The sequence below is a fragment of the Cyprinodon tularosa genome, unplaced genomic scaffold, assembly GCF_016077235.1.
Source record: "Cyprinodon tularosa strain WSP-4 unplaced genomic scaffold, ASM1607723v1 ctg84, whole genome shotgun sequence".
NCBI classification, from domain to species: domain Eukaryota; kingdom Metazoa; phylum Chordata; class Actinopteri; order Cyprinodontiformes; family Cyprinodontidae; genus Cyprinodon; species Cyprinodon tularosa.
Genome location: NW_024039607.1, coordinates 2,639,348 through 2,658,832, shown reverse-complemented (window position 1 = coordinate 2,658,832; position 19,485 = coordinate 2,639,348). Strand labels below are relative to the sequence as shown.

General features: G+C 38.7%; 1 protein-coding gene across 2 annotated transcripts in view; it reads left to right on the top strand.

The window, feature by feature from the left end:
* LOC119774913 (zinc finger MIZ domain-containing protein 1-like) overlaps positions 1–19,485 on the top strand; it is a 135,511-nt gene that overhangs the window by 95,569 nt on the left and 20,457 nt on the right. The window contains exons 3-4 of one of the 2 annotated variants that reach the window (XM_038272642.1): positions 5,199–5,312; positions 8,696–8,801. In XM_038272642.1, the coding sequence (XP_038128570.1) occupies positions 5,199–5,312; positions 8,696–8,801 (220 nt within the window). Of the gene's footprint in view, positions 1–5,198; positions 5,313–8,695; positions 8,802–13,855; positions 13,997–19,485 lie in introns of those variants that run through there. The other variant, XM_038272644.1, reaches the window with a different exon arrangement.

The window sequence follows — 19,485 nt, the reverse complement described above, 5'->3', positions numbered from 1 at the left end:
CGGCGGACAGGGTAACAAATTGATTTTGTTGCTCAAATGATGAATTGCTGCTGAGCGAGATGATAAAGTGGAGGAAATTGGAATCTGTCAATGTGATTGAATCAGGAGGTTGAAAGTCAGATCAGAAAATCATTGCTGTGGTAATTCTTAAATTACTGCCCCGTTGTAAAATTGCAATAACGGAATTTAAAAAAAAGAAAAAACTCAGCCCATTGTTATCAAATGAATTGATGGATCTTTTACTTAAGAACCAGGAGCAGAATATTACTTTTGTTCATATTTTAGACAGAAACGTGCTGCTTTTTCTAATAAGACAATGAAACAATAATGAGATGTTAGAATTTGTGTTTAGAGATAAAGAGAGTTATAGACTGAAGTGTGTTATATACCTCTATAACCTTTTTGTCGACATAAGAGCTCAAAACTCTGTTTTTTATTGCAATTCGAACAGAGAAACACTGATTAGCACATATTTATAAAGTGTAAAGAAAAGGTACAGGTTTTTATATTTTAATACAAATTGGAAAACTGGTATTATACACTGTTTTTATCACTCTCAAACCTCATAACCCTAAGAAAAATCCACTAAAGTCCAGTCTCAACACTTTCTAGGTGAGGTCCAAATCAATTCCCATGCCTTTTCCTCTTTATATATATATATTTCAAGATGTCAATCTAATTTAAACATCAAGTGTCACCTCCTAAGTCCAGATTTAGCTTAACATTTTTCTTAATAAATCTTAAGTAAATTTTAATTCTTTTATCCCAAATCCTTGCCAGCATACTCAAAATGATGTCCATTTTAAAATCTTTAAAGGCCAAGCCTAAGGCATAATTATTCTATAATAATTATTTCATTCATCCTACAGGCAGACCACAGATATGGCCACGGCTAAACTTTATGTGCTCTACTAAGCTTTTAATATAACCCAGTCAAAGTCTAGAACTATATTCAAATGTGTATTAGCGGCAAGGTTAGAAAACTTATATTGAGTGACATCCTCAATTCATTCTGTCTGATTTTGCATCATTTTAAAATTGACAAAGATAGTTTCTGGATTAAAAAAGCTGCTGCACAAATAATCTAAAAGATTTGTATAATTAGTTAAAAGGTGGCCCTTGCATTTGGAGAAAAAAAAAAAGGAGAGAACACACAAGTTTTTAAGAGCTCACATATAAAAGAGCAACCAAATTTGCTCAGGTTTACCTCCAAACAGACAAGAGGTTCTAAAAACACCTGTCTTTTTACATACCAGCACTTGTTTTCTCTGACAGGTTTGTTTTTCCCTTGTATCTCAGAATTGCACCATTGTGAACACTTTGGGGAAAAGATGGCTTCCCTGATACTGCTGGTATCTATTTCGGAGATAGTATTTTCTTCTCACTGTGGGGAAGCCAGTTTGCTGTCAGACTATGCTCTCTGGTGATGCATACTTGGAGGGAGACTCTGCAGACACCTGCAAACTGTCCTCTCCCTGCACGGGCGCTTCCTCTGACTGCTTAGGACCCATATTTTAAGATAAACTCTAGCCAACGCCGCTACTGTTTAGACCACACAGCTGTTTTTGTGTAGCTTCTGCTGAACTCCCTTTCCTGGGTTAATTGTCTCCATTAATATGTTTCTCTGTTGCGCCAATGAATGTTGAACAACAGCAGCCTCTTTTTTTTCTGAATGGAAAAAGCGTGTTTGCCAGATTGCACGCTCTGTCACTTCCAGTTAGGCTGCAGATGTGCTTGTTGTTTTCCAGACGTGACTACAGAAGAGGGCTGTGTGTGCATCTCAGGACACTGCACGTCCTGTCCATCTTTGTTCCCCTCCTCAAACTGAGCAGAGCTTTGAATGGTGTGTAAATGTTGAGTCAGTGGGAGCAATAGGGTAACGGAGCAGGAGGAGGGTGTTTGTTGGCCACTGGTTTGGGTTTGATTGGTGGTTCTTTGGCCATAAAGAGGGGAACATCTGTGGTGTGGCTGTGCCAAGCTCTCCGAGTGACAGCCACACTGGTGGGACCAATTGTTCTGAGTGCAAAGAACAGTAATCACTTCAAGCCCAAGTGCTGGTGTGTGTTTTCTTTCTCCCTTCCCTTCTAACGTATTCCTCCTCCCTCTTTTTTCCATCCTTGGTGCACCGATTGTGTGTGTTGTCTAGCTTCCAGACTCCCCTAAATTTAGCATCTGTGGATGTGTTTCACTTTCTCACCCAGCAGAAATGCACATGCTCTGCATCCCTGCCACGTCTCACTTTAAGCTGAGCTCTCTTCGTGTATGAAGCCAGCAGCCAACACAGTGACAGACATAAGCGGAAAATAAACTAGCCTGGTTTCATCCACCTCCTTGTCAAACTCCACCTTCATAAGCTGATATGAAAGCATCCTTCTCAAAACCTGACCTGTGCTGCCCCCTAAAGAGCAATCAGAAAAAAAGCAGCTGTCCTACTCTCTGACAGTGAAATCAAAGCACACATACTCATCAAGAAGACAGCCACCCTCGTTAAGGTGACAGCCCACTCTATTTACCTTTGATGCTGTGCAGTAGGAGTCCATTTGTTCCTGTTTTGAGCAAGTGCACTACAAAGGTTTGTGTCCATAATTTCTCCAAAGGCTCCAGATTACAACTGAGGGTTGTTTATATTTGAGGTTTGCAAGCATCTACAGTTGAGTGGGCCACTTGTGATGGAGGAATCCGTTTTTTCTATCTATCTACCATAAAGTGGGATCCCAAGCAAAATTATTGTTCAATTCACAATCACGTATATAGTAATATATGAATTTTTCAAGCCTATTTAATAGTTTTTCTAAGATTTTGGAAAATTGGGGAAGTAAAGAAACGGGTCTATAATTTGTGTACTGTATGGGGGTCTATTCCCAGTTTTATATAGTGGCTATTTATAGCGATGTAGAATGAAAATTTGCAGGTAAATGTTAGTGGTTCTATAGTGCATGCACAGCGCTTTATTCCAAGAAAGTATTTTAGTTTTCATGATTTTTAGTTTCAGCCAATAAATACCCAACATTAGGTTAGCAATTTTATAGGATTCAAAATACAGTAATGTAGGCAGACCACAAATTAAGCTTATACATTTTTATATCTTGCCCATATTTGCACTCAATTGTTTGCATGGGCTCCCTTTCTATGAGCTAATGGGATACTGTGTCATGTTATGGAGGCGATCAACCGGTAGCACTGCTGAAGTGAGAATGAAGCCCAGTTTGTCGGCATTATTTGGTGTCTCTCTTGATTATTTCTCTTGACAATACTTGGTCATCTTATTCAGGATATATCAGGATCCACTTACTCCACAAGGACATACCATAGACTTAGTTTTTTATTTTATTGTGAATGTGAATTGCTTGTGCTCTGATGAGATTTTAATCTCAGACCATCATTGCATTATTTTCAAATCATCTCAAACTTTTTTAAAGCCCTCAGATCTCAAAGAGGGTAGCTTTCAGTTTTTAGATTCTTCCACAGAACTTTTACTACTGATTTCAGCCTTTTTTCCTCTCCCATTATTGATGTAGATTGTTTAAAATCATAGTTTTAATGATCATTGTCAATCTATCTTTGACCTTGCCATGTTAAACAGATGTCATTGCCTGTGTCAAATCCCACACCTGGGATTAATGATAGTATCCTCTGCTTAAAGGGCTTTGGTAGAATAACTGAACCTGTTAACCTGTTTTTCTAATATATTCATAGCTGGAAAGGTACCTGTAAACTGTTTTACTCGTAGAGATGGAAATCGTAACCCGTGCTTTTGTTTCATCATATCTAGGTTTTTGTAAAATGCTTTACACATGTTAAACTAAAATCCCCCAAGAACATTTGCAGTTTTTGCAGAATGCTGCTGCTGGGCTCCTGACTGGATCTTCAAATTCTGTCATGTAAATCCACTTTTAATTTTGGTCTTGACTTGGCGAGTATTTCATAGACACACTCCAATTTTCCTCGCTGGACTTTTGCATCCTTACATCAGGACCTTTAGGTCCTGTGATCAAGCCCTGCTGACTGCCCCCGAGACAAGTTAAAAACTAAAGGAGACAGAGACTTTTCTTCTGTGAACTTTGGACTCCCTTTCCCCCCTGCAGTAAGATTAGTGGACTTAATGACTTCTTTTATTAAAGGACAACAAAAAATTCATCTTAATAAATGTGCTTTTGCTTAAATATTGATTTGTGGGATTAATTTTGTTTTTGAAGCACTTTGTGGTTTTAAATCTTAAAAAAGTACTTTATAAATAAAGTTTACTAACCTACTGCAATTGAAGTTGTTAATGCCTGTTTGTTGGACAGCTGTTAAATAATAATTTTTTATCATAATAATGTTGGCCATAACATAGGGCTTGCAAATATGACCAAAACTAATATTACTCTATTTTTTATTTAGGTAAACACAATAGAATCTCAATGTTGATATTTATAAAATAAAAGCCACAGAAAGACAAATATTTTTGCCATGTTTATAAACCTTCTCTAAACACATTAGAAATATTTGTTTTAAAAACAAAAAACATTCAACTACATCAAACCAAAATGTCAGTCAGTGACAAATGCTGTAATCGTATTTGACTGTTATGAATGCAGGAATATAAAAAAAAAAAAAAAAAAAGTCTTACACTGTTCAATTCAATTCTATTGCCATATGTTGATATTGAATTATTGTCCAGCCCTGCCACCATAGCATTTCCCTGTTAAACTCCATTTTTTTAGGAATAGGAATATTATGTTTTCGGAGAAAAGACTCAATTTGGGATTTTCATCAGATGTTTTCTATAATTAAAAGAAAACTAATACAAATAACGCCTCACTTTGTATGGAATAAACCTATATAATATGATTTTAGACCTTTGTATTGAATCGCTGAAATATATATATATTTTCTTTGATATTCTAATATATGAGCTGAACCTGGAAGATAATTTCTACCAATAGGAGGGCCAGTTTTTAAAAAGAAGTTCGTTTCCTTTTCCTGGCCACTCTTTGGTGGTTCTAGTGACATTGTGAAAGGATTAATTCATAATCAAAACAGGGAAATTGTATAGAATAAATAAAACATTTTTAGTGCCTAGCTTTAATTTCTATTACCTCACCTACTATTTTTTAGATAATAAATACAGTTATGTCTCTTACCCCATTGCCTCCATACAGTAGATTGATTTTAGAGACATTTCACAGTTTTCTCCCTCTTTCTTTTTCTCACAGCACTTACAAAATCCAGCAAATTTCCAAACGGCAGCAACCGAGCTGCTGGACTGGTGTGGAGACCCCCGAGCGTTCCAGCGCCCCTTTGAGCAAAGCCTGATGGGATGCCTAACGGTGAGTCCGTAGATCTCTTATCTTTCAAGGGGGGGGCGGAAAGAGCTGCTAAAAACAACTGCTGGGTCTGCTCTTTTTCTAACTCTCTCAGGGACAAAAGGCAGCTAATGTTTTCTTGCCTCGTCTTCAATAAGGTCACTGAGAAAAAAAAACACTTCAAACAAGAGGAAGCACTCAGATTTCTCCTCTTTTAATAACCTCATTAACAGTTTGTGCTGAGTCTTATGAATTTAAGGAAAACATGAGAAAAAAGTAATGCAAGAATACCCTTGAAGCGTTAAAGAATCGGAAGGAAGAAAACATATTTTTATTGCCTTTACTTAACCCTTTATTGCTATAAATATGGAAACCACCAACAAAAGGAAAGCTTGTGTGGACTGTAGGTGTTTCACTCACATGTCACCTTTGCCGTAACACGCTGCTTCTAGCAACAGATGAAAGAAAAATATGCTGCAGCTTTAAGTGCAGCCTGTATCCCCTACAGCAGTGCTGGAAAGTCAGTGAAGCCACTGTGACACATTGAGCGGCTGCTTCTGTCGGTGCTTTAATGTGCAACAGCAGGTGACTTCTCCTCCATTCTGCCAATTCAATTTGTGCCCCGCCGTGAAAATGTCGCGGCTTCTTCCTTTTAGTATATGAGCTCTATGGACCCGAGTTAATCTAATGTAATTGCAAAATTACACAGCACTCCATCCTGTGGATTTCCTGATTTTACCTGCAGTGTCTTGGAAAAGTGTAAAGCATCTTGTCACGTCAAAAGCACACACCAAATGATTCTATTGTTACAGACAAACAGAGAAATAGCCCTCATTTTAAGGTGGGAGGAAAACAGAGCATGTTTTATCCCGAAAAATGTGCCATGCATTTGCATACATCGCAACTTTAATTGTATAAACACCTAAATAAAATCTAGAGCAACTAATTGAAACTGGTTTGTATGCAGATTTCCCCATGTAAGCAATTTATGACAGTACGAGAACATCACAAAGGTGTGTTGCAATCCACACAAGGAAGGCCAAGAAACACGGCAGAAAGGTCAGGGATAAAGTCATGCAGTGATTTAAAGCAGAAGACGATATAATTTAGTATTCTGAGATTTTTAAGCCCTCACAGATAGGTGTTAAATATATCAGCTTTAATTTAGAAGTGTGCAACACAAATACCACTTTGTTTTTAAAAAACAACTACCACTCACTCAAACAAATGTTTTTGTCACTCTTTTTTATGTAAGAAAATACAATAACTAGACTTTCCTTTTCGCTTTACAGTTATCCACTACTTTAGACTAAGGGTATCAAATCGTTTCATTTTTTTCAAAAGAACAGCTTTATTTTTTCAGTTTTCCAAAGACTCGAAAAAAATAGATTTCACTGTTTGAAAAAAAATATAGCCAGATGTTTATGGACTTTATGTTCATCTATATAAAGGGGACAAAAATGCACTCTTCTGTCATAATTGACTCCTTAGATATAAAGCGGTTTAAGGCACACTCTGATGGTGGGTTTAACATAGAAGATGTGAAGCACATGTTGGCTTTATGGTGGACAAACCCACCTCAGCTGCACCGACTGGGTACAATTAAAGACCTGGAATAAGAATCCCTTTTTTACGCTGAAATTACCATTTAGCAAAACATCCCTCTGTAGTTCAGATTCTAATTAGGCTGACTGTGCTCATATTTCTTCTGCTTAGTGGGACATTCCTTTAAATAAAGCCCAGATGTACATACTCCGAGCTGGTGTTAAGTCAGGACCATATTTACTGAAGGTAATGACATGGTGCAAGCAGCAAAGTTCACGTCCACAACCTCAGGACTTATCTTGAAGTGTGACGGCGGAGATATGAAGGAGCAGGATGGAAGTAAGATCTTGAAGTTGTTTCACACAGACCTGTACATCCTGAAAGGTCATTAAGATTTGAGAAGCTCTCTTTGAGCTGAATTTGACGAAGGTAAATCAAAGCCCCGTTTGCAGGACATTATGGTGATTTACATCGCCTCGGATGGCATGTTGATGCATCTCCTCATGTTTCCTCTCGATGGGTCATCTCCGCACTGGAGGCCGCATTTACTTCTTCTCCTTCTGTCAGTCCGCCCATATGGAAGTTATAAACAAGTGATGTGTCCATCATTTAAGCTGAAGTGGGTCTTTTATGTTGCAAAAAAGGTACATCTTGAGCACAAGTAGAAGCAAAATCCAGCATTCCAGAAGAGTTTAACTTGCTTTTGGTTATTATTACGCTCATAGAGAGATTTTCCCAACCAGTCTTTACTAAATAGAACACATGAAGTGTCAGGACTATTCAGAAAGAAAAAAGTCTCTTACTATATGATCATTTATATGATCATTTATGCCCAAATATTAAAGTGTTTTTAATTTGTCACTTTTAAAGCTCTTTAGGCTGTTCAACATACAAAGGTGCCTCTACATTTGTAGGCAACCCATTTCATTACACATAAGAAAAATTTGTCAAAAACGGTGATGGCTAAATTTCCCAGAGATAAATATGCTACAATAGTAAACTAAAAACGTTCACCAAATGAGCCTCCTCAATGTTTGTTGGGAAAAGACAAACTTTCCAGTAGGCAGTCTTTTTGTAGATACTGCTTTTCTAACTTACTTGAATAGTAAGTAAGTACGGTTTATTTATGCAGCACCTTTCTCAGACAGGCGTCACAAAGTGCTGTACAATATGAGGCATAGAATACAAAGCAGCACCTTATAAAATACATATAGACAAAATAAATACAATCATAGCACCCTTGGTAAAATAGTCTAAATATGCTTGGCTAAAAAATAATGTTTTTGGTTGTTTTTTAAAATCATCCATGGAGTTCACCATGCACAGTTAAAGCGGTAGTGCATTCCACAGTCTGGTTGCGATGCGTTGGAAGGACCTATCACCTCTCGTCCTAAAATGGGTTTGTGGGACCATTAACAAGTTCTGTTGAGCACAAAAGTGAGACTGCGGGGCTCTAAAAGTCAGGACCAGAATTTTAAAGTTTATGCTGTATTCAATGGAAAGCGAGTGTGGAGCTTTGAGGATAGGAGTTATTTGGGCTCTTCTGATTGCACATGTCAAGATCCTCGCTGCAAAATTTTGCACTAGCTGCATTCGAGCTAGGCTTTTTTTGTTCAGAAAGTGAACAGGCTTTTGGAATGGCATGTCCTTTATGCTTTCCATTTTTGTCTTAGAAATTCCCCATATGTCTCATATCCTGTTATACTATTAATTAGCAAAAAAAAAAAAAAGGACTTTGTGGATTAGCAAGTAAAACTTCAGTGGCACTGGGATCAATTTATAAAAGTAAAATTCCTGTAGCTGTATTTCTATTGTAGCCAATCTTAGAAGTTGCCAATAAGGTCTGCTTTGACTGTGTTCAGGTGGTCAGCCGCGTAGCAGCACAGCAAGGCTTCGACTTGGACCTAGGCTATCGACTCCTGGCCGTGTGCGCCGCCAACAGGGACAAGTTCACTCCAAAATCAGCAGGTAAGACCAGAGTTTTATCCTTTTGCCATCTGGTCACACTTCCCTGCCTTGGGCTCAAAGTCACATTCCAAGTATTTTTCCAATTAACGCTGCTGAAAGTACTGATCCTCAAAAAACAAAAAAAAACATTGCCAACTTTGTTTGGCTCATATTTGCTCTGAATCTTGTCATTTTTATTTATACGACCGAAGGAAACAAATCATTTTTAATTATGGTTTAAAGAGTAACCAGACTAAAAACTGGTGGCATTTTATGTTTATGATGAATTATAGCAAGCCTAAAATTCAGATATTTTAAAGGTCTTTACAAGCTGGAAGGAAAGCAGGCTGAAACATGGTGGGAACTAAAGATATATAGACTGTCAGAAGCTAAAGGATAAGAAATAATCTGTGATCATTTACAGCTGATAATTTTTTGTTTCCACTTTTTCTGGAAACATATGCTTGACTATACTGCTGATCCTCTATTTAGCTAATTTAACTATCTATTTAACTAACTATGTCGCTGTTATTTCAGCTAAGGGTTAGGAAACAGTCTGTCTGCAAATAACTAAGATGGCCAAATGTTGTAATTCTGCCTAATTCTTAATCAAATCTAAGGGCCCATTTTATGGGCTTAGATAAGATTTCCAATTGATCCAATGTCTGAATCATTTCCTGCTTCCTAGTTATTTGGAAACCTGAGCATGGTCTTGTTTGGGCAGCATCCCAAAGTGCATTTCATGGACAGTTATGCACAAGTAAATGTTTGATTTTTTGGAATGGAGATGGATTAAAAAGAAAGCGCTGCAGATATGCTTAAGAAGCAAACAGAAGGGATGTTTTTAAGATGTAGCGAGTGTTCGCTGTAGAAACTGGAGGAGATGGCTCTTAAAGGACACTCCCACAGATATCCCAGGAGGCAGGACCTGCTGCTGATGTCCAGCGGGGGCTGTTGCTGTGAGACGGAGGATGATGGGGGTGGTATGATGTGATGAGTCAGTGTTTGCAGAGGGAGAAACTTTTCAAAAAAGCCCAAGTTTTTTTTTCTTATAGATTTTTTAAAAGTTTGAAACATCTCTTTACAGGGCTAGGGCACGGGCTGCAGCAACTGCTAATTTTTAAAATCACTTTAAGAAGTGAAACAAAAAGCTTTAAAGAGTTGCAATTTCATTTATTTATTCATAAAAATACCACTGTGGTGGATTTATCATACAGAGAATGCCACCCTTTTATGTCTGACGCTTCGTACCAGCTCTGCTGTCCCTCTCTCATCCTTTTCTTTCCTATTGAACAACAGTGATTTAAAAATGAGGCATATTAGGGAACATGTTGAAGAACTGGTTATTTATGTGTTTAGATCCAACTTTGAAAGGATGCAAATATTACATATCTGAATCTAAAATTAGAAAAGTTTTATATTTTAGTTTAGCATTCGCTAACCTGTATTAATTTGTCAAATATAATGCCTGGGACATATAGACAGCACTCCAAGACATATATGTATTCAGCTTGTTTACAATAAAAGTGGATTTGGGGGTGAGTTGTTCTTTAAGGGACCAAATGTTCATGAAATACTATTATTCTTGTTCTAACATTATGCTTGTTGGTTTAAATTTACAGCTCTTGTTAAACAAGCTTATATCTTTTGTTAGATTTTAGTCTGAATATTTAGGCAGGATTTGCTGCCAGGTGAAGCAGCTGATGATTAAACTTATTACCTTTAAAGGTCAGAATAATATACATGATAAAAATGTAATTGACTATAAAGATTGATATAATTTCTCCCCAATATCCTACCTACTGTAAAACTCCTTTTGTTGCATTTGTTTTGCCCCCCATGTGGTCACCCAATGGAAAACTCTTAAGGCATCTGTTTTATGACTGCTTGGTTTTTGATGACATTTTATTTATAAGGGAAGCGAAAAATCAGCAGTTTCTGTGCTTGGAACCCATCAAATCAGAGGAGAGAGCTAATAAGTTAATCAGATTTGGTTCACCAGCTCTAACTCGCCCCGGCTCAGACACAGTGTAGTCGATGGCCGTTACATTTCCGTTGATACCCTCTCAATGCCTCTCCTGAACATGCTGCAAAATTGATCCAAGGGAGGGAGGGCTTAGGTGGAAATCAATGTTCACAGTCGGCTCTGAGCTGAAATAGCTTGTAGCTTTGACAAATTGATTAATCATGAAATGCCTCCAATAATTTACTGAATTAGCTTTTGCTTTCTATTATTGCAAGAGGGTAAAACTTCATTAAGGCCTCATTACCACAACTTATTGATGGCATCAGCAGGCATATGTAAAAGGGTTTATAGAAGTTGAGATAATGTACGTTGAGAATGTAATCCTTTCTCATTAGAGGGGAATTGAAAACTCAACAGTGTGTCATTCAATGAATTGAGCTGCTGATGTGTTTAATAGATACACTCAAAGGGTGGGCGGAGGAGGGAGGGTGTCAGACAGTCCACCCCCCCTTTTTTTTAAGCAAAGTTGGGGGGAAGGGTGCCTGTCTGCTCATAGTGACCTCTCAGTGAATGGGATTAGCCTGCTCTATTAATCTGTGATTACGTAGAATGTCCGACTGCCGGGTGAGGATGTTCACGTGAAGCTGCAGCGACCTGAGATGTGGGAAATCGCTCAGCTTGACTTATGTGGATAAACTCATCAGCCCCTCTTCTGTTTTCTCATAAGACTACAAGCTCCTCTAGACCTTCAGTTAAACCACCTGATGTTATTCAAGAGTTTTCAACCAAAGAAAAAAAAGTAATTGCAATTTCTTCTAAGCGGCACATTCCAAATCAATCGTGCCTCACTGGGCCGTTGGAATCTCTCCACTCAAAAGAGTGAAAAGCACCACCTACTTAAAAAGAGGGAGGAGAAGGCCAGAGTTTCTCAGCTCCTCAAGCCATTCATTGCCCCATGTAACAAACGACAGCCAAAGCAGGCATTCAGCAGTTAATTAGTTCTCGCGCTGGTCAGGCTCAGTTGGTGCTACACTCGTTTTACACATTCAAGACATTCAATCCTTACACACTGTGGGTTGTAGTTAACACTGTCAGCTTAAAGTAAAAAAGTGTTCTTACTGTTTTGTTTTTCATTCCTGTGAATGTAGGGGTGCTTTAGGTGGAACATCAAGGGTTGTTTTTTTTTTCTTCTAATCTATCAAGGCATTGCAAACCAAAGAGAGAGTGGGTGTTGATAAAAAAAAAAATGCACTATGACCACCTAGACACAGGGCCTTAACTTTTTCGCATTTGGTCATATTGCAACCTCAAATCTCAGAGGACTTTATTGATTTTTTTGTCTGACCTTGACTCGTCGGACACAATAGTGACAGCTGCAACCAATCTGTAAAAAGAGTCGTGTTGCTTAAAGGTGAACCATCACCCAATTTTCAAGTCATTTTAACTCTCAACCCTCCTGTAGATCTCCTGCCAAAGGTGGCTCATATTTGAAATACCCCATGATACCTTTATATTCTGACCAGCTACAACGTTCCTGCTGGAAAACTAGCTGCCCACAGCATGATGCTGCCACCAATTCTTTCAGCTCAGATTACTGAAACTTTTGGGGGAGATTCACAAGGCACGTACCTGGACAGGCATGTAAACAGAGTCCAGGGTGATTGGACGCCCCCTGAACTCAGTGCAGGTGGTGGGGAAAAAAAGGTCTTTAACTTAAAAAACATGTATGTTAGATAGTGTCTCCCACCCCATGCATGAAGCTGGTGCTGAACTGGAGAGCTCCCTCAGTGGCAGACTGCTGCACCCTAAATGCACAAAGGAGTGTTATTGCAGATCCTTCCTCTCAGCAGCTATAAGACTTAATAACCCTCATCCCTCCTTTACAAGTTTAAAAGGTGTTAGATTCCAGATTAATGTTGCGCAGTTCCTTTCTTAGTCACTTTAAATGACATGCTGCTGTCATTGTGTGCATCTTTACTGTTGCTGCTTTTTCTATACTTCATTGGTTATTTTTTCTTCTTTTAACAACTGAACTTTATTTACATTCTAAATGTCTTTCTGCTCTTACTGTACAGTATTTTTATTTTTATCTTTGAACCCTTTTTCACTTTATTCTGTATTTTTAATTTAAATATACACTTTTTAATGTCTACACCTGTGTGACCCTTTTTTATTGCCTATTGCTTTGCTGCAGCTACATTTCCCCATTGTGGGACAATAAAAGGAGTTTCTTTTCTATTCTATTTTCTCACTAACACACTTTTTTCAACCATTAACTAATGTCCATCAGTTTTCTTGGATAATACATCCCAACATCCATGTTCCAACAATACATTTGTGGCTCACCTTGCTTGAAAAAGGTGTAAACAACAGTTTTCTGAACAACTGTCTTTCCAGTGATTATTATAATACTTCCATATATTAAATCTTTATTTAATAATATTATTATTATTATTATATGTCTGAAAAACTGAATATTTGATTTTATCAGGTGTAATCCATGAGAATGAAAATGATTCCAAATATGTTGCTTGTATGTGGTATAATGCCATGTGAAATATGTTTTACCTTCTGAATTGCATTACTAAAAGGATGAACTTTTGTGTTGATATTATGATGCAGCAGCATATGTCAACAACAGACTTATGTGCAAGTTATTTTATTTGCACACAGGGCTCAGGTGGCACATCTACCTGCAGTTTACATGTTTTATTGCTGTGTAATTATTTATTTAAAGGCTTAGTGGGGCTGGTGTTTGCACAGAGACAAATGTGGTGTAATTGGCCCCTCCTTCTCTGATACCAATCCTCTGTGCTTTGAAAAGCCTCCGCCTCCTCTTCCTTTATGCTCTTTAATTACAATGACAGCTTTGATTGATTAAGTCAAGTAAATGCTCTAAAATCCAGGGTAAGTGGGATGAAATCGCAGCTTCCTCCGAACGGACTCTGGTGGAGCTTTTTGCAAAACCCGTTGCATCTCCATGCAGCTCCAGACCCTGATTGAGGCTTCTTTAAGACTCGTCGGTCTGGACCAGGGCCAACACACAGGCTGTCTAGCACATTAGGCACCACCCCCCACCCCCTTTGCAAGTTTGAAATGTGAGCTGCTTGCATTTTTTTCCCTCCCCTCCCTCCCCTCCCTTCTGGCGAAGTGGCTGTGGCAGCCTCTGTGTGATGTGTGTATTGGGAGCAAGAAATGGATCACTAGACAGAAAAAGAAGATACATCAATAACAGCTGCATACATCCGAGGTGAGGAGATAAGCATTTGGTTCTCTCCCTCTCTCTCTGCCTGTCCTCCCCCCTCTACCCCCCATATATCTCTGTGTCTTAAACCCTTTCCTGCTGCCGAAGCCGGCTCTTTGATTTATTTGGTGAATGATTTTTCAGTGCTGCCTGCCTTCTTCTCAGAACACAAACCTTTTCTCCTCCTTTGCTCTATTAAGTTTCCTTGTCTTTTAATAGCTTACCCATTTTTTTTCTTTTTTTAATTTTCCTCCTGTTGTCTCTGGGGTTATTTGTTGCTCGAGTGCATAAAAAAGAAGCCGGTGGCAAGTGGAGCAGGAACCCCATTAGCGCCGAATCCATCTGTGATTGGTTTTTCCTGCAAAACGGAGAGAGCGGCCATGAATAATTGATGCGTATTGTGCAGCCAGCCACTGGACACGCGGTGGAGACTGAGAGGAAGCTGCTACCCTGAGACACTGTGAGGGGTGGGTGGGTGGGGGAACTAAGGGTGGTGAGGGGTAGGAAAGGAGGAATGTTTTAATGGATGAGAGAAAGGTGGGAGGGATAAAAAGACTGCTAGAGAGCTCTAAAATAGCTGCTTGTTTCAGCAGTGCAGAGATTATGGTTGCTCTGTATTGCCTTTGTTCTTCTGTTAGAAGTCTTTTCCAGGTGAGAGATAAAGAGAGACATCTCTGGACTCTGTGGCATTTTGGAAACATAGAAGGTGGACAGAGGAGGAGTCTGACACTGCCTGAATGAGACGAGGCGGCAAAGCTGTGGGAATACATTGAGGATAATCAGTGATAGGAGGGAAGGTGGATTTGTTGCTGAAGCTGAGGGGTACTCTACTGTAAGCCCCCCAAACCCCACTGCCACCACCGAAGTAGCTGGATTCCTACGTTGGTGGGCGCAGGCGGGCAAATGGGGGTTGACAGTCTGACTAGTGGCTTGCAGCGCCCAGCATGACGGAGGTGCAACAGCTGACTCCTGCGCTTGACCCACTTACAGCCGACACAGAAAGGGTCAAAGTGGCCTTGATTATCTCTGAGAGTTGCCTGGCCTACTTCAGTTGGCGTTTTCCGTGAGACTCTGCAGTTCTTTCAAGCATACACTTATTTCTCCATATCAAACAATCGACCGGTTTTCTGCCAGTTTTACTTATGATCAATATTTCCATAAGGATAAAGTGGCAGCAACAGGTTTGGATATTAGGTTGTGAGGTAAACATTATCATGCTGCTTTTTGAAAAGCAAATAACACTTGCCCATAACTATTTCCTTTTTCTTTGCACTGATTTTTAACACATGTAAACCTTGCTCGGATTTCAAAGAGGTATACCACATACAAAGGTTACATTCCTTGCAGCAATGGTCATTTAATGCATTTAATAATAATACTACCAATAATAATTATTCAACTCTATTGAGCTCAAATTGGAGAAATGTACCTCAGTATTTAACCCATTTCTTTAGGGAGCAGTGGGCTGTCATCATGGAGCACCCGGGGAGCAGTGTGGGGTTAAGGGTCTAGCTCAGAGACCCGATGTGGCAGTCTGTGTGAATGGGGCTCTAACTCAGAACCTCAGGATTCTAAGCTCTATGCCCTAACCACTAGCCCGTCATATATACTCTTCTAGTATTTCTACTTTTCTTCCCTACAAGTAACCAATGAAAAAACTTATCTAGTTGCAAAAATACACTTTCTTTAATCCATTATTGGTCATTCATTCGTTTATAACATTGGATTAATTATTGGGCTTTTAAGAACCATGATATGCTGTCTATCTGGAAGGTTAGTTTTCATTCTAATAAGGGACTTGATGTGGCTGCGACCTACAGTGAAGGAGGCAGTAGAGACAAGCATTTTTTAAATCAAAATAAAGATATAGAAACCACAGAGTGATTTAATAAAAAAAAACCTGCCAATTCAGGGATGTGGGCAGAGTTTAATACCTTCTAATAGTTTTTTTTCCTACATTAGGTCTTATGTTTTACAGTCATGTCTTATGTTCAGACAAACATCCTAACCAATGTTCCCTCTAATTTTGAGGACCATATAAGCAATAGCACGCTGTGGCCACAAAACTTGTTATAAATCTAGGATCATGGCAAGTTACATGGCTTATTGCAAGAATAAAAGATTACAGCAGCAATTTCCATTAGTTTAATTTTTTATTTGAGTGATTTCGCCCACTTAAAATGAAAAAAGGGAAATTAGATTTTACACCATTTCGACATAATTTTTTTAAATTTACATTAAAACATTCACAGTCTGCACAATGAGATGGGTACCAAAACAATATCTCTGTAAAATATTCAATTATCAGTACATGATTTTTAGCGTTTCTACTTACATAAATTCTATAATAGTATAACCCTTTCATGATTAAATAAAAAATATTAATAAATGTCACTAAAATATGAACAAATCTGACTTAAATTTAATCTATTTTTCCACCTCTGTCCTCACTTCTTCAGTGATTCTCCAAATGTTCAACAAGATTATTTCCGGATGCTGTTTCATTCTGATTCATTAAACTAAATCCTTGTTCACAAACAGCACTGGATGCTTGAAATGTAGCTATGAGTTTACCTCCAGCTCCTTACATGTTAAGTGCTGCAGCCACCATACCTGAGAATGTCTTTATCGACCCTGTTTGCATTTTTGCTTAATTATATACTTGAATTCAGCAAAAAACAAACAAAACAAAAAAAAGCCACACAGAGAACTGCGCTGTTCTGTGATCAGGTGTGCTTGTTACAAACTGGTCTGTTTTATTGTTCTGGACGCCTACACTGATAAATAATTTGGCCGCCACATATTCTTCTTCCTACTGGATTATTTTTTTTATGCATGTGTAACTTTGATGCTCTGAATAAGGACATTTAGTGAACTTTTTTAAAAGGACACTGACATTTTGTTAATTATTCATTCAAATACAACTCTTTCAAAACTCTTTTCAAAATTAAACATGACCCAGAAAGAATCTTTATTGATCTCAATGATTTACAGTTGATGTTGGATTTTATTTTATGTGCTGATTAGATTTTCTCACCCGCGTGAAGGGAACATCGATCCTAACTTCAGCATGCTAAAAAGAACTTAATAGAATTCTTCAATGTTCAAATTAGTTTTTGTATTGTTAATTTTGTAGTTATTAAGTGACCCCTCTCATCCCACCCATCAGCCCCGCCTTCTAATGGCCCTTTGGGTAACTGTTCTTATGGGCCATCCTAATAATCTGGATCAAGTTTGAATGTTCCACTTGGCACAAATGTTTATCTTCAGGGACTTTGTTTTTATCCAGATCCTGAGCTGCTGCACATATGGGCATCTCTAATGAGCCTAGAGGAGTGCCAAGAGCAGACCGGGTTACCCAAGTGTCTTTTTTTCCTCCCTATTTTCAAACAGGCTATGACCTCAAGCCTGCTGTGAAAAGGTCACAGGTGAATCAGCCACCAGCATATGCAGCCATGACACTACAGGCCCTGTCCAGCACCCCTAGGTGGGCACTACTCCGGGCACATCTGCTCTCTGCCTAATTAGTATCATGGTGGACAGGGGCTTAAGGCTGGGGCATTGTTAATGACAGCCTGTTGCTTGGGGAAACAATCTGGCTCCTGTAAGCTGCATCTTTACTGCTCTGATAATCTGGTTAGAGACGTGAATCGTTAAAAAGCCTCCTTCAGTGTAGGTGGTTGTTTGCCCGGATAAAATGTTCATCAGTTGACAATGTAAGAATAGGTTAGAGGAGATGTTTTAGAGATTTTAGAACGGACACTCTTAATGTGTTTACAACCGATTTAGATAATGTGTGTGCAATGCTTACCGGTGCACTCTGTGATAAAATAAGTCTTGTCATCAATACACAGCTTGCTTAAGGTAGTGCAGTACTATAGATGCATGCCACTAAATTATAATATAACCAAAAAGTTTGTTTTCAATAATGCATTAAAAAAAATAACACATTTAGGTTTATTTATTTAATTAGAGTACCACAGTTTTTTTCAACCAAAAATGCAGTTTAAATATTACATAATAACAGGATTTTTTTTGTAAAGAAATAATCTCTATGACTGTTTTATCAAGTGAAAGGCCTTATTGTTTATTTCTCCTCAATGAGGGAAGTCACAAAAATTAAGCACTATAGAAGATGGTGGATTACAGATTGCTATATGACAGCATATTGTGGAAAGTTGTGTGGAAGAACAAAGTGTCATGGTTTTGGTTCTGTTTGTGTTTTATTTCATTTTGTGTTATTCTAGTTATTTCTTGTTTGCCCTCTGTTGCCCTCTTGTGTCAGTCTCCTTTTCCCTAGCTCCCTTCTAGACTCCTCTGCCCACACCTGCTCCCAATCTGCTGATTAGCCTGCCGTTTGTTTCTGTCTCCCATATATACAGGTGCTGGTCATAAAATTAGAATATCATGAAAAAGTAGATTGATTTCAGTAATTCCATTTAAAAAGTGAAACTTGTATATTATATTCATACATTACATACAAACTCATATATTTCAGATGTTTATTTTGTTTAATTTTGATGATTACAAATGACAACAAATGAAAATCTCAAATTCATCATATCAGAAAATTAGAATATTACTGAAGACCAATAAAAACAAAGGATTTATAGAAATGTTGGCCAACTGAAAAGTATGAACATGAAAAGTATGAGCATGTACAGCACTCAGTATTTAGTTGGGCCTCCTTTGGCCTGTATTACTGCAGCAATGCGGCGTGGCATGGAGTCGATCAGTCTGTGGCACTGCTCAGGTGTTATGATAGCCCAGGTTGCTCTAATAGTGGCTTTTAGCTCTTCTGAATTGTTGGGTCTGGTGTATTGCATCTTCTTCTTCACAATACCCCATAGATTTTCTATGGGGTTAAGGTCAGGAGAGTTTGCTGGCCAATTAAGAACAGGGATACCATGGTCCTTCAACCAGGTACTGGTAGCTTTGGCACTGTGTGCAGGTGCCAAGTCCTGTTGGAAAATGAAATCTGCATCTCCAAAAAGTTGGTCAGCTGCAGGAAGCATGAAGTGCTCTAAAACTTCCTGGTATGTGGCTGCGTTGACCCTGGACCTCAGAAAACGCAATGGACCAACACCAGCAGATGACATGGCACCCCAAACCATCACTGACTGTGGAAACTTTACACTGGACTTCAAGCAACGTGGATGAAGTGCCTCTCTTCTTTTCCTCCAGACTCTGGGACCTTGATTTCCAAAGGAAATGCAAAATTTACTTTCATCAGAGAACATGACTTTGGACCACTCACCAGCAGTCCAGTCCTGTTTCTCTTTAGCCCAGGCAAGACGCTTCTGACGCTGTCTGTGGTTCAAGAGTGGCTTGACACAAGGAATGCGACAGCAGAAACCCATGTCTTTCATACGTCTGTGTGTGGTGGTTCTTGAAGCACTCACTCCAGCTGCAGTCCACTCTTTGTGAATCTCCCCCACATTTTTGAATGGGTTTTGTTTCACAATCCTCTCCAGGGTGCGGTTATCTCTCTTGCT